The 14,649-nt window shown below is 36.6% G+C and overlaps 3 protein-coding genes and 1 pseudogene across 4 annotated transcripts; 1 reads left to right on the forward strand and 3 right to left on the reverse strand.

Annotated features, from left to right (window-relative positions):
* Window positions 1-416: 416 nt before the first annotated feature.
* Window positions 417-4,545, reverse strand: LOC113338126 (cytochrome c oxidase assembly protein COX19-like). 2 transcript variants are annotated; one of them, XM_026583638.1, is made up of 4 exons: window positions 4,065-4,264; window positions 2,632-2,720; window positions 2,418-2,515; window positions 417-795 (listed from the first exon to the last, which is right to left on the reverse strand). In XM_026583638.1, exons 1-4 carry the CDS (start codon window positions 4,072-4,074, stop codon window positions 651-653), a joined length of 342 nt encoding a protein of 113 aa, XP_026439423.1. In that variant the 5' UTR covers window positions 4,075-4,264; the 3' UTR covers window positions 417-650. The 2 variants fall into 2 exon arrangements, with proteins under 2 accessions (XP_026439423.1, XP_026439422.1); XM_026583637.1 differs by lacking the exons at window positions 417-795; window positions 2,418-2,515 and having other exon boundaries at window positions 2,631-2,720; window positions 4,065-4,545.
* Window positions 4,426-10,209, reverse strand: LOC113338125 (exosome complex exonuclease RRP46 homolog). The gene is made up of 8 exons (XM_026583636.1): window positions 10,085-10,209; window positions 6,586-6,710; window positions 6,302-6,415; window positions 6,041-6,162; window positions 5,713-5,785; window positions 5,548-5,615; window positions 4,977-5,109; window positions 4,426-4,857 (listed from the first exon to the last, which is right to left on the reverse strand). The coding sequence occupies exons 2-8, from the start codon at window positions 6,689-6,691 to the stop codon at window positions 4,754-4,756; spliced, it is 720 nt and encodes a 239-aa protein (XP_026439421.1). The 5' UTR covers window positions 6,692-6,710; window positions 10,085-10,209; the 3' UTR covers window positions 4,426-4,753.
* A 204-nt stretch (window positions 10,210-10,413) lies between these two features.
* LOC113337862 lies at window positions 10,414-12,273 on the forward strand. Its single transcript, XM_026583428.1, has 3 exons — window positions 10,414-10,544; window positions 10,935-12,046; window positions 12,140-12,273. The coding sequence occupies exons 2-3, from the start codon at window positions 11,012-11,014 to the stop codon at window positions 12,140-12,142; spliced, it is 1,038 nt and encodes a 345-aa protein (XP_026439213.1). The 5' UTR covers window positions 10,414-10,544; window positions 10,935-11,011; the 3' UTR covers window positions 12,143-12,273.
* A 917-nt stretch (window positions 12,274-13,190) lies between these two features.
* Window positions 13,191-13,431, reverse strand: LOC113337863 (annotated as a pseudogene).
* Between the last annotated feature and the right edge of the window lie 1,218 nt (window positions 13,432-14,649).

The raw sequence follows: 14,649 nt of genomic DNA on the forward strand, positions 1-14,649 counted from the left end.
ACCTGCAATTACAATTGCACCATTGTGTTTTCGCGATGTCAAGGCACTTAACACTTCTAGTTGAACTTTAGCCATTCATAGGGGGTGGTGATATTTCTGATCAGAAAAAAGTTGTAGGTGCCATTTGAAGTTCTATTCATTGTGATCATCCGTTCAGTGGTGAAACCTGTATTTTTAACTTTCCAAAAATAAAATAAAAATTGATATGATTGGTGGTTGTAATAACGAAAAAAATTAACACATTTTTTCTTGGACGCTGTATGAATTGTTTATGGTGAAACCTAGCTGCTAGTGAAACATATTACAAAGTACAAATCTGCACTCATAAAATAAACCAATGACAAGATTTAAAATACACGCTCTCAACAACCTACGGACCTTTTTTATTCAGCCTGCAGAGACAGAGAAATGTAAAATTAGAAAAGGGTTAATCAATGACCCACGGCTTTTGTTTATGCAACTGATCATTTGATATGTCAGAAAAAATCACAAAATTCATTTACAGTGGAATTTTCCACAAGTTCACATATCATCTAACAAATAAATCATTTTTAACCAAATTATGTTACAATAAATCGTCCGTTCTATGTTTTAAACCTGAAGCCCTGTTTGAAGAACTCTTCAGAACCCCAGTCCCAGTAATTCCGACTTCACTTAACTAAAGTTTTACCCTGTGCACCGGGTGATTTGACATCCTTGCCATCAATTTTCTCATTCTTGCCTTCTTCCTGCTCATCTTCATCATAATTCTTCCCAAACCCGAGCTCTTTCATGTCCTGTTTAGCCATCAAATTCCTGGAGAATACAAGTAGCAAATAACCCTAAGAATATAACCACAATGTTTGGATCATGTGTATTCCCATCAAAAATAATTGTACGAATTATAAAATCATCTACATGGTTTGTGGTTTAACAGTTCCCCTACTACCAAAATCTAAATTCACTTTTGCCTTCAAATCGCCCTTTTAGGGTCAGAAGCTCTGTTGACGTATCTATACTACTAATTGTGGTGGAGAAACCTGGCAACGGACATGGCTGTCTATGCTATTACGTTCTCAGCTACCCAAAAACGCAAGGCTTTGACCACCAAAGTTTAAATTCAGGGTTTTGAGTAATTCCCTTTTTGATTTTTCATTGGTGGGGTTCAAAATATATTAGGAATGTGAAAACTGAAAATAACAATGTAGGTAGAAGTAAAATTCTTGATTAATTGTTGTGTAAACAAAGGGTAAGAGACCACTTTATATAGGCTTTCCACTATACAAAGTCTTAATTCACCAATTACACCACATAGACTCACAGGGACAATATGCACATATAATGAGTAAACTCCCCCAGTTACTGTAGGGATAATGGTGTAATGGTGGTCATCTGACAACACTCTCCTTAGATGTCCGCCAGGTAAAAACATCTAGAGAAGGTGATATAGCTGGTGTATCAGTGCTTGTTATAGGAGAAGGCCTACAGAAGAGGTCTCTTCCCTTTTGTTCGGATACAACAATTAACAAAATAATTCTCTTCCACTAACATTGTTAGTTCTCAGTTTTCTTCACAAGCGCAATGATATTTATAGATCAGCATAAAACCAACGAGTTTAATTAACCTATCCAAAAGACACTAAGATACTAGTGTTCTTCGGAAGTTAGTTGTATATATTTTAGATGACAAATGTAGATGATTGGTTGCCACTTGTCGTTATTTAAATGGGCACATGCTATTTAGATTACAATAATTCTAGACGTCCCGAGGGAGAAATCCCGAGATAAATCCCGACTCTCACGGTTTAGTGGCCCCGCACCATCAGGAGATTAACTGGGGGCCACTTTGTGGGTGGTGGGACCCATAAAGCGGTGAGGATCGGGAAAAATCTCGGAATTTCTCCCTTGGGGCGTCTAGAATTATTGTTTGGATTAGACAAATGATTTATGGTAACACTAGAAATATCATCAAAATAAAACTCAATAAAAAAAAAATCTAAAATAAAATCGTAAGAAAAACCCAGTATGCTTTACACAGAGTAGAGAGACTTGTTAGTTCAGTATACTATCACTACCTTTTCATACTTATTGACTACTGTGTGTTTGCCATACAAATTTATTAAGAGACAAGGAGTTGGTTTATCATTTGATGAATCATAGTTAAACAAGCACTGTAATATAGCTTCTCAAGATTTTATTTTTTGTTTACAAGTCTCAGCAAATCCTGACTCAGCAAACTGCCTCATTTCCTTTACATGTAGTAAGAATTTATGCAAGCACAACCCAGTTCGACAACAACAAACATGTATGTTTATATATAGTGATGAAGATTGAGAAGTATATTTTACTATTAGTGTTTTAGCTAAGATCTTTGCTAAAGCGAGGTGATAATGTGGAACCAGAGTGTAATACAGATAAAAGCTATGATGACTTACTTACTTCTCCATACGACATTCGAGGTATTTCTTTGAAAAGCGTCTACAAATTTCTGATTGAAAGCCTGATGTTTTAAGGCAGCTGATGTATTCCTTTTTCTCCTGATTGTCAAAAACCAAAAGTATATCTCAGATACGTAATAATGGGTTTGAAATGTAAAATTTTACAGAATTCCACACAAGTTGGTATGTTAGTGAATAATTTGAGTATGTAATACCAAGTCACATTCATGCATGTGGTCCAACGGGAAAACACCTTTCTCAGGGGGAACGGGTCTCATTCCCCTGTTACCACCAAATGCACCACCTGCCAAAATCGAAATAATCAAATCAAAGCAATAAACAAATTGTAGGACAAAGCACACCTAACGACCTTCTTCTGAGTCCTGACCAATTCTACCAAGAAATCAGTATAATAAGAATAAAACAGGATAGCTAGAAAAAAAATTAACCATACACGTAATCGTGATTTAACGAATTTTAATTATATTAGGTTTGACAAAACATATGAAGATAAAAACTGGAGCAAAAAGAAACTGACCGTCAAGAATGGCATTTGATGGGGTATGTGAGCTTGTAGGTAAACTTATCCTATAAAATGGTTTACACACTGATATTTGAGCAAACAAGAGTCTAAAATCTTGCCTGGATTCTTACATTCAGTAACTAAGCATAAACAATATCAAATTGTGCATACGATATACTAAACTCCTACACATGAAGTTTGTGTGAGTAACTGCCCTCACATGTAGGCAAACTCCCACAGTTTCCCAGCTCACATTCACTAAACGGGGAAGCCGAATGTGAGTATCCACTAGAAATTCAGATTTTTTTTTTATTTGCCTGAGGCAGAGGCTTACAAAATCCCAAAACTGAAACATTCTCCCCCTTTTAGTTGATAAAAAAGTTCAGATTTTCTACTTGTCTGGTCGATAATAAGATGAAAGGGAGCACAATAGGCATGTGCTAAAACCCTGCAGGACAGAATTTCAGGTCGTGTTGCAATAAAGAAAGCCTTACTTCATCAACTATGAAATTCTTATATATGAGTCTAGGACTGGTTTGACGACCAAATAAACAAACTTGGATGGAAATAGTCAGATCATCGAACCAATCTTTCGAAACCAGGTTAATACACATTCACAATCGTCGTAAGGGTCATTCCATACAGGATCCAGTGAGTAAAACCCTTAACTATTCAACATTTTTATATAATCAATTCACCAAACAATCAATTAAGCAAACAATTTATTAAAAAAAAAAAAATCTTGTTGGAATCAAAGAAATCCTTAATAACCTAAAACCTAATATTCAAAACCTAAATTCCAGACCCAGCAACACAAACTTCCTACAGAATTAGAAATTTCTTCCATAACCCACAGAATTAAACTAAACCTACAAATCCAACACAATCCCGATCTCTAAGTTACGATTCTCTGTTCAATATCATTATAGCAAGTGCGTTTCTCACTTAAAAATGATCTTCATTTGTTAGATCATTAAGATTCTTTTACACCCAAAATCAGTTCGTGAAACTAAAGTAAAACAGTTCTGGCCCAAATCGAAACAAAAGAAATAACTTAGCTTTCGAAATCAAAACCCTAGAAAACAATTGGAAGATATAGGGTTTTAGAAAGAATTTGGTAATTACCTGCACTCATCTTGTATTGTTTGCTCCAATAACTGAAGATCCAAATTCAACACCAGTTGGGCTCCAAAACACGATGGATGCATAAATCTAGAAGTGTGAGCAAAGTTTGGCACAGAGAGACTGGGGTTGCGTTGAATGAAGGAAGAGATTGTTATCATTATGAATACCTCGAGAGAAAACACCCAAGGCCGACTTGGAGCTGCACCTGCCGGTCCAGGTCCTGGCGTCCAGGGTGCAGCCGTGTACCCTAAGAGGACTTTTATGCCTCGAGTAAGGGCTATCGATCGGACTCGATACAGAATTATCATTTCGATGGTGGTATAATTTCCAACTGGAACAGTTTTAAAGATTTTGAAGAATCTTTTGGTTCGATATTTTTGTGCAACATAAACAAGGTATAGAGTAAGGTTGATGAACACCAAGAAATTACAACAATGAGAAGTGTTTAATTTCATTACTTTAGGACTACCGAATAGAAAAATGAACAGCCAAGAGCTTCATCATACCTGTGGATCACAACTAAATCTAAGAGATTATAACACCAACAACTGATTTTGGCATTACCCATAAAACTGAGGTAGCCAAATATGCATATTCTATGACCTGTTAACAATACTGAACAATGAAGGAACACAGCCTTTTTCGTCTTCTTACAATCGATAAGATGATATCACGAGCTATGCAGCCATTCATGAATCAACTGGGGCTTTTGACTGAAAGTTCCTTCTTAGAAAATCTGACAACTTTGAACAAGCAGATCGTCCTCCTTCTAGGCAGTTTAGGTAGTCATCCACTGAACATAAAATAAGACAAATCAGTGAATTCCCTCCAAACATTAAAAACAAATGACTGCGAAAAATGTATTTTATAGGACCAGCAAATGGAAGAGAACATTGACGGTGTGCACTGTACCTGACATTGCACCGCGGGTAACAGATGTGATGATTCCATGTTCCATAGGTTCACCTTCAGCCTGTTTCGATTCTTCAGAAAGGACTGTTTGAGCAGAGTTAGGGAAGACCAAATAACTGAAGGCCTGTAGTTTCTGTAAATAACCCAAAATGAAACATTTCAAAATCAGCTCATTTTTAAGCTAATCAATTGCACTAGATAAACCATGAAACGCAAACAAGTGGAAAGAAAGGAGAACAAGGTAACTATGAAGCGAGCAAGTTCTCCTGTAAAATAAATGAAAGATCGCACAAAATGGGTCTCTCTTTTTTCAGGGGTATCTATAGATTCCAACAATATATGAAAAAGACGGCAGAGCATTTGTGGTTTGGTAGTCTAAATTCGTTAACATCTTTGGTCATTCAGGAAGCTGTATCAGAACACCATGTCCTCGGGAAACAAAAGAAAGGATGAAAACAAAAAAGATCCCAATAGTGCACTCAAGATCATCTTTGAACTGTAAACCATAAGTTGCAAACAGAAAAAATGTATGAGGCGATTGAGAGCGGTCAAGTTGTGATAAGATACTTACTTGCTCTTCTGCCTTCGTGGGATCCAGAACTAAAGATCCTGCTTCTGACACACCACAACAGATAGAGACTACGAAAACAGCAGCAACACAGTAATTAGGTTCGGAATATAAAGCTTATATACAACAAGTTGGTAAGTAAAAAAGTAAAGACAACCCCATGCTTACCAGAAAGATGTTTTAAAGGAATCCCAGCATCCACAAGAGCTGCACAAGCAGCATTAACGGCACAAGGAAGAAGCTAGGAAAAATCTGTGTCAAGGAAGTGCTCAACACCCTATATATCTTAATGAACAGATATCACATCCATTACATAACAGAAGGAACTCATATGACAAACTGACCCAGGAACTTTAGGTATATAACAAGAAGATATCAGAAAAAGCTGCCTACTTTTACAAGTATTGCCTTATTGGTGGTTCAGACTACCAGATGCATGAACTCACGACTCTTCCACAGATAACGTGGAAAAAAAAAATCTATATATGAAGGATACAGCGCCGTCATCGTTAACAACCTGAAGTATAACAGAAGTTGTGGTATTCGGATTAATAGTCAAATGACAAATACTTAGCAAGGTCCTTCTTAGTATCATTTCATACTCCCTTTCTGCTTTGCCTGGAAAAGGTGAGAGAACATGTTAAACATGAAGTCGTGCAAACTAAGAATGAACTTATAACATTTGTTGGGATCAGTCCAGTTGTATAAATTAAAGACAAATAAAGCCAGGGTTTCTGATATGATATCAAAATCTCACCAATCTGCCCCGTTTTAGGCTTCCAAACGACCTCTATCGACGCTTTTTCTGGGTTCTCATTCTTTTTTGTTCCCGCTTTTGGCCCGTAAACGGCAGCAAGCACTATGGTATCCCCTATGTATGAGAAATAAAAGATGACAATAAAAGTCAAAACTTATTATGTTAACAATATTAGAATTTCAACATAGAATGATGTTAACCTGAAAAGGAAAATTCAGGTAAGAGCGAACAAATAAACATCATCCTTCCATTTTCAGTTTTAACATTATTGCGTTACAGAATACCTTGAGACCAACGAGCTGAACCATGAGCTCGATTGAGAAGATTACGAGAACAAGCAAGCGGTCTTAACTGATATGGTGTACGGCCGTCCGCTCTATCTACCTCCATTTTCCAGCACTAGTTTTATCTAGTTTAAAACAAAGTAAACAAAATCAGATAACTTAACCGTATACACTTCATCAACTAAGAATAAAAAAACTCCTTCACCCATTTTAATAAACATGGGTGAAGCAATAGTTTAACAAGATAACCCGTTACAACTTTACAAGTATGAGCTGTACAGGAACTTGCTTCTGAGGGTCTGAGGCAAATTCTCAAAATCACTAATAAACATAAGTTCTAACAACCCAATTTATACTATTTCTCCAAAATACTACAGAACCCATGTTTTAATTTCAATTTCAGAAGATATTGGCATAGAAAAAGAAAGAAATTTTTACATTCACGCTTGAAAACAGATCACTGTCAACAGTAGTTGTACAATCAAACAAAATGCCCAAGTATCTAAAAAAAAACATTACACCTTGATCTTAAATTTGTTTTTGAATGTAAATCATGTACAACATAATCAACCACAGTCAGGAGTCAGCAATGTTGACTCGCCAGAAAAATACAACAGTTCCATCCTCAGCAAATGAATTCATGGCACCTAGGAAGGGACTATTTAACTTTCACATTTTATCTGTCTCTGAATATAGGGTTAATATCTTGCGTGTGTAGGAATCTGACGGCACATATTCTGCAGTTTAAGAAATTTAAGGTCTTCTAATTCAAGAAGCAAGAACGTGGACAAACATCAACTTGGTATGTCTTACTTGTTACCAGCATGTCTCACTCAAGGACATTTTTTGTCTGTTTAGATGAATTTCATACCAAAGCAAAACAAACTGCCTAGTTAAGATATGCAACATCCATACTTGAGAGAGCTGGTAAGGGTTGGAAGCCAGGGGGAAGTCAGCTCTTATATCCAGCAAGATTAACTTCTAATTCAAGCCAATCAAAATCGTAATTCCCTTTCTACACTGTAGTAGTGATCAGGTAGGTAAATTCATAACTATGTAACCAAGTTATAACCATAAGATTAGCTCTCAAAACCCAACAGTAGAAGTCCCTAGTGAAGTTGTGAAAACACAGGTCCCAGCAACTATCCAAACAGACTGTACTGTAATCAGAACAAGTCCCTCTCTGATCAGTGGTAATCCTAATCTTGTGATCTAGTTGAACATAAGCAATTCCCCAGAAGTGAAAACCGAGCCATATCCAAATACTACAGTTACTACTAAAAGTATTCGACCAGCCATTTTAAAGATATATACAGATTCTTGTTTAATTCAAAGTGAAGGCATGAAAAAGAACCCATAAAAATGCATATTAATTAGGAATGTAATACTAAGTTTTGATAATTTGGAAAAGGTAAAAGAAGAAGAATTGAGCTGATAATGTGATACATGCGCAAATGCCTTTCATTACGCACAGATGCAACTCTTGCATCTATTGCAAACCTATATACATTTATATACAACGCAGACAATCAACCTACTACTATGTACAAGCTTAAAACCAGCTGCTTTCCTACTGAGGAACCTAGTGGCCATCTTCAAGGATATAAGAAAGACACCCAGGGGCTCACATTGGCTTGTCTCGAGCCTCTTCCCCAGACATATATGAGTTGAAGAGGAAGACATTCATTTAAGGTTTGCAGTGGCTCTAACATTTCCATACCTCCACCTCATCACATAACATTCCCATTTGTGACTTTCCCCGACAATCGACAGATATGGGGACACAGAATACTTAATTGAAAGGTGTATATTGGCACCAACAAGCGAGAGTGTAGATGAAAAAACTGACTAAACTATTTCAACTATTCCCGGAAAACCGCATAATTTCTCAACTTCAGACAGTATTATCCTGATGAAAAGATTCATTCAAGATCAAGATATTCTGTATCCTAACGGATTTCTGAATTCCGTTCAATTTCCTGGAATACCGGCTCGGCTAATATGGAAAATAAATCAAAGCATGGGTCTTTGCAATGGAACACAGTCATGGGTCTTTGCAATGGAATATGGTTAAGTAAATTGGTAAAAGATGAGTTACTTAAGCACATATCATAACAGGATGGCTGGTGTACTCCAAGAATAATAATGTCTCCTAAGAAGGCATCCCAGGTTAAAGTATGCTTTGGCATGACAATCAACAACTGCCAAGGTCAAACTGAACACAATATGGGAATTATTTGCCAAGACCACTTTTTACTCATGGACACTTGTATGTGGCAGTGTCAAGAACGGCATCATAAAGAAAAGTGATAAAGAACCAACGGGTTTCACACAGAATATTGTGTACAAAGAAGCCTTCAATAGCTTACACTCAGGTAGCAGTCCTTTTGATACACAATTTCATTTGGCAGAATCTAAATGACAATATCTATAATATTAGAGCTACTTTCTTTTATCTATCTATCAATCAATAACAAAGAAAGTATCACGGAGTCATATGCCATCTTTTATACATGGTGGAGGTTCCGTTACAAATGCTATCTACATTCACACTGAATATTTACTATGGGAGACAGGGTGGAAGTCACCATCAACAAAGAAGGGTTCTACGACTCGCATTACAGGGCTAAGATAATACATATTTTAGAAGACAACATATGATAGAATACTCTACACTGTTAACTGATGACTGATAAAGGCTACAGAAAGAGGTGGTCTGGTCCACATCAACCAGATCCGTCTTCCGCAGCCTATAAGAACAAAAAGCTACTCTCTTAGAAGAAAACCACCTTCCTCCTTATTCTTACAACTGCCGGTTTATAAAACCCAAATTTCTTAGCTATACTACTCGATCAAATGTCAAACCCACTTTGATTTTCATGAGTCAGACAAAGTGGACGCATTTTAAAAGGATGGTGGCGCGGACAAATTACCGAGAAACCAATCATACTTACTAGCGGCTTTCACGAATTTCGTGAGGCTACACTATGATGATTCTATTGGCAGTACCGTGCATTAGTAACTTACGTTAGAATGGTTGTTGAGTACTATCGCCAGAATTTTCTTATGCTTAAATGTAATACTATTGTTGGAACCACAAAACAAACACCGTGTGACACAGAAAGAATGCCAGACAAAATACCTATACCAAAAATTACTCAGCTCTACCGAAACTGCCGCAGCGGTAAGATGCTTGTATACAAAACAAGTCTAAAATTACACCCAAACTAGTTTTTAACTTCAAGAACCCTAAGAATACAATAACATTGTTTTACAAACCCTAAATCCTCTCAAATCGGCAGTAATTTCATACCAATCCTACATTAATCAGAGTTCCTTAACAACCAGAGATTAACAAACTTCAAAGCAACCAATTACTTTTGATACAGGTTCTAAGTAAAACCAGAAACCCATTTTCAGGTAAATCAAATTGCAAAGATGAAACACACAGTCATGGAAGAAGAGAAATTGACAGAGAAAGAGGAGGTTGAAGACATACCTTCTTGTTGCAGAGAAAGAAACTCTTCACTTCAGATTCAAAGAAAATTCCAGAAAATTGATTTATCGTTTTGACAGAGATGGAGAAAGACTGACGAGAGAGACGAGGGTTTTTTTTTGTTTTTCTGGGCTTGAAAAGGGTTTATGAGGTTATGTTTGTCATAGACTTTCATTAAGGGGACATTAGTGTCCAAACAAGATATTCACCGACTAATATTAGTGGCATTTATGTAATACTTTAAAACTAAAGGGGTAAGTTAAACAAAATTTGTCTTAATGGCATCTTTTAAGCTGAGTGTTAACACTTGGCGGAAAAACAAAAATAAGAAACTTCTTTCAAATCTGATAGCAGCAGAGAAGAAAAACACAAACTCAACAGTTGAATGGAAAAAATAAACAGAATGGCAAAATGGGAATTATTATTTTCTTGGTGAAGAAATCAAAATTCAGACTATCTCAAGGTCATAATCAAATCCTTAATTACTTGTTTTTGATTTCATTTGTATTAATTTTGGCCTTAATTTTTCTAATTTTTTTCTTAGATTGAAGTTTAGTAGATCTTAATACTGAAAATTCATAGTTAAAAATATGATGAAGAATTTGGTTTGAGTTAGTTTGATTATTGGTTCGTCTTGATGATTCATAGTTAAGCAATTTGCATGTTTAGTAAAGATGTATGAATGGGATTGGATTTCACTGATTTGAATTCCTTGAGAGATTCATTTGCTAGAAATTTTGAATCTCTAACTTCAAATTTCTTTAATCTTTATGTAATTACCACTATGCTTTAGCTGCGGCGAAGCTTCATCTAATATGCTTAGTTTTGTGGAATTTTGGGTGATTCTTTGCAGGTTTTGAAGATTTTGTAGAAGTTTAAGCTTGAGACTCATTTAGTTTTGATGGGAAGTTGTCGTCTTAGTTTTACAATATGGATTTCTTATATCATTTTCAAAAGTTATGTCACGTTGAAATGAGAAGATCGATTTTAGCTGTGGGGATTGTACTAGCTATTGTATTAGTATATCAATCTTCAACTCTCCCTGATGGGAATGCTTTATTCTCGTTATTTTCCTTTGGTAAGAATTCATTGTCAATTGGGAGAAATAGTTCATTGGTAGAAGATTCTTCGATGGTTGGTAATAACTCAAAGGCGATGAATTCTTTGATAGTTTTAGAGGGGTTAAATAATACTGAGGTTTCTGTATTGGGGAACAATGCTCATCTCGTAAACGGAACTAAAGGAATGGATGGAAGCATAAAGAATGTCTTTGAACAGCCAATTAGAGGTGATAGTTCAGTTAATGGTACTTCAAGTGAGAATGTTGTAGTTGTAGATAATAACGATACCGGATTGGGGAATGCCACAACTCAAGATACTGGTTATAGTCTAGATAAGGGAAGAGAACCTGAAGCCGCCCTTGCTCCGATGCAAGTTAATGGATTAGATGAAAATTCTTCAATTGGAAGAGGTCAACGATCAGATTCTGGATTTACAGTAGGGAATGTTGGAGCTCCAGAAGTTAGTGCTTTATCTATACCACCTGCAGTATCGCCGACATTGTCTGGTTTTACAGAAGGGAATGTTGGAGCTCCAGAAGTTAGTGCTTTATCTATACCACCTGCAGTATCGCCGACATTGTCTGGTTTTACAGAAGGGAATGTTGGAGATCCAGAAGTTAGCGTTTTATCTATACCACCTGCAGTATCGCCGACATTGTCTTTGAATAGCTTGACTGTGCCGAGGGATATAGAAGGAAATTCAAGCACTTCAAAGGACAAACAGGCAACTCAAATGCATTCTGCTAATAAAAGTTCATTGCAATCGAGTACTAGTTTGGTTACTTCAGATATTAACCTTACAAAGATTCATGAAGCCAACATCAAGAAAGGATGGGCACCACGGACATCTTTGTCTAAGATGTACAGTTTATTGCTTCAGAGTCGTAATTCTTCTCACTCAGTGGTATGGATTTTTGAACTTTGACACTGATTTGAATGAAGGGGTTACGTTGAACTTCTATCGAGAAAGCTGCTTTCTAACCCTGGTCTTTTGCAGTAGAAACCACAATGGCCTTCAAAATGTGATGATGAACTTCTCTCTGCAAAAACACAAATCGAGAATTCTCCGATTATAAAGGAAGATAAAGATCTTGACCCCTACATTTATCGAAATTTTTCGAGATTCAAAAGGTAAGTTACTAGCATAGATTGTAAAAATTGGTCTCGTCAGTGAAATTTCTTACTAAATTTTTTTGTGATCACATTTACAGAAGCTATGAAATGATGGAACGCACATTAAAAGTCTACATCTATAAAGAAGGAGAAAAGCCCATCTTCCATGAGAAAACAGAACCGATTCTAAAGGGAATTTATGCTTCAGAGGGATGGTTTATGAAAGTCATGGAGGACAACAAACAATTCGTAGTGAGTGACCCAACAAAAGCTCATCTATTCTACATGCCCTTTAGTTCACGCATGCTACAGCTAACATTATACGTACGTGACTCGCACAAACGGAACAACCTAGCTGAATATTTGAAAAATTATGTGGATATGCTTGCAACAAAATACCCTTTCTGGAACAGAACTGGTGGCGGAGATCACTTTTTAGTCGCTTGCCATGATTGGGTATGTTTCATTACTGCACAATATTCAGATGATAGCTCAAAGTTTGATTACCTCGTAATATAATATTTAGACTTGTTATTGTACAATGACTCTCTTCAGGCACCCTTTGAGACAAGGCACCACATGGATAATTGTATCAAAGTTCTTTGCAATGCAAATGCTGCTAGAGATTTCAAAATTGGGAAAGATTTGACTCTTCCAGAAGCACAAATACGCAAAGTGGAGGACCCTCTTCGAGATCTTGGAGGAAAACCTTCCTCAGAGAGATCCATTCTTGCTTTCTTTGCAGGGGGAATGCACGGATATCTCCGACCTATTTTACTTCAGCATTGGAAAAATGACCCTGACATGAAAATCTATGGAGAGCTTCCTCGCTTGAATAACAGAATGAATTATGCTCAGCACATGAAGAGTAGTAAGTATTGCATCTGCGCAAGGGGTTATGAAGTTAACAGCCCACGAGTGGTGGAAGCCATTTTCTATGAATGTGTACCTGTTATCATTTCAGACAACTACGTTCCTCCTTTCTTCGAGGTTTTGGATTGGGAGGCATTTGCCGTATTTGTCGCTGAAGATGATATTCCAAAGTTGAAGGATATACTCCTTGCAATCCCTGAGAAGAAATATCGTGAGATGCACAAGAGGGTGAAGAAGGCGCAACAGCATTTTCTTTGGCACAGTAAGCCTGTCAAGTATGATATCTTTCATATGATTCTTCATTCTGTTTGGTTCAGCAGGTTAAATCAAATTCAAGTATAACCCAAGATTAGTAGTAATTGGCAAAACTTCTGTTATTATAGTTGGTGACACAAAGTAACCCGATGACCAATAGAGAAGTTGAGTTTGATTTCAGTAAGAAACTGTACTTTGACAAGTGAAGAAAACCCAATGCTGAAGGAAAGCTTTACCAGAGAATGTAAGCACAAGCTTTATAAGTATAAGCTTTCTTTTATAATGAGGGCTTAAGCTAGTCGAGCTCTCGAGGTTTCTCCCAAATCGGTTCAATCCAAGTACAGTTTGTAAACCAACCTTCTGTGTCATAATAATTATCAGTAGAATGTCCAGTCCCAAATGAGTGATAACTACCTGTTTCAAGTGAATAGAACAGAACCCCTTCGCCATTCAAACATAATCTAGGGAAATAGATTTTATTCTCCATGCGCCTATTCGGAGCAATTGCTGAGAAACTCGAGGTGTCGCTGATGAACAACATGTGCTTTCCCAGATCCCAAACTTTGTCCCATGCCATTTTGGAAAAATCCAATCTATATACTCTAACAGATGCGCCAAGATGTCCTAATTTTACTAGTAGGAAATACCAATTGGTCCTACAAATAGTATATTAGAGAGAGTCTAGTCCAATTGACCTGGTCAATTGTCTGTTTGGTCCTATTTGGTAATATAAATTATAGTTTGGACCTAAAAATTATAGTTTGGTCCTAGGATGATGTCATGGATGATGTAATTTTCATCTTGTAGTGGCAGGCAGAAATATCCTTTTAGATAAGGACCATATATATAGTCAAAAGGTAAGAGAATAAATCATTTCTCAGATCTACTTTCTCTCTCCTCTCTCTCTCCTCTCGGTCTCTCTTTTTTTCTCCCTGCTATTGCAATTTTTTTAGGGTTTTTTTTCTCTTTGAAACGAAAGATGAAGACGAAGATGATGAAGATTGAAAACGAAGATGATGAAGACGGAGATAATGAAAATTAATTTGATTACAAAGATTTACAAAGATTGATTTCAAGATTTAATTTTAACTTTTTCTGCTATTGTCAAAGAAGATGAAGATTGAAACGAAGAAGATGAAGATTCTGCTGCTATTTATGATGATGATGAACCTTTGTCAACTTACATGCTTGGGTAAGTTTCGGATCTACAAAAGAAGATGAAGATGACGGAGTTGATTTCTGAAATGAACTCTGGTTTGTGATGAA

The sequence above is a fragment of the Papaver somniferum genome, unplaced genomic scaffold, assembly GCF_003573695.1.
Source record: "Papaver somniferum cultivar HN1 unplaced genomic scaffold, ASM357369v1 unplaced-scaffold_18, whole genome shotgun sequence".
NCBI classification, from domain to species: Eukaryota; Viridiplantae; Streptophyta; class Magnoliopsida; order Ranunculales; family Papaveraceae; genus Papaver; species Papaver somniferum.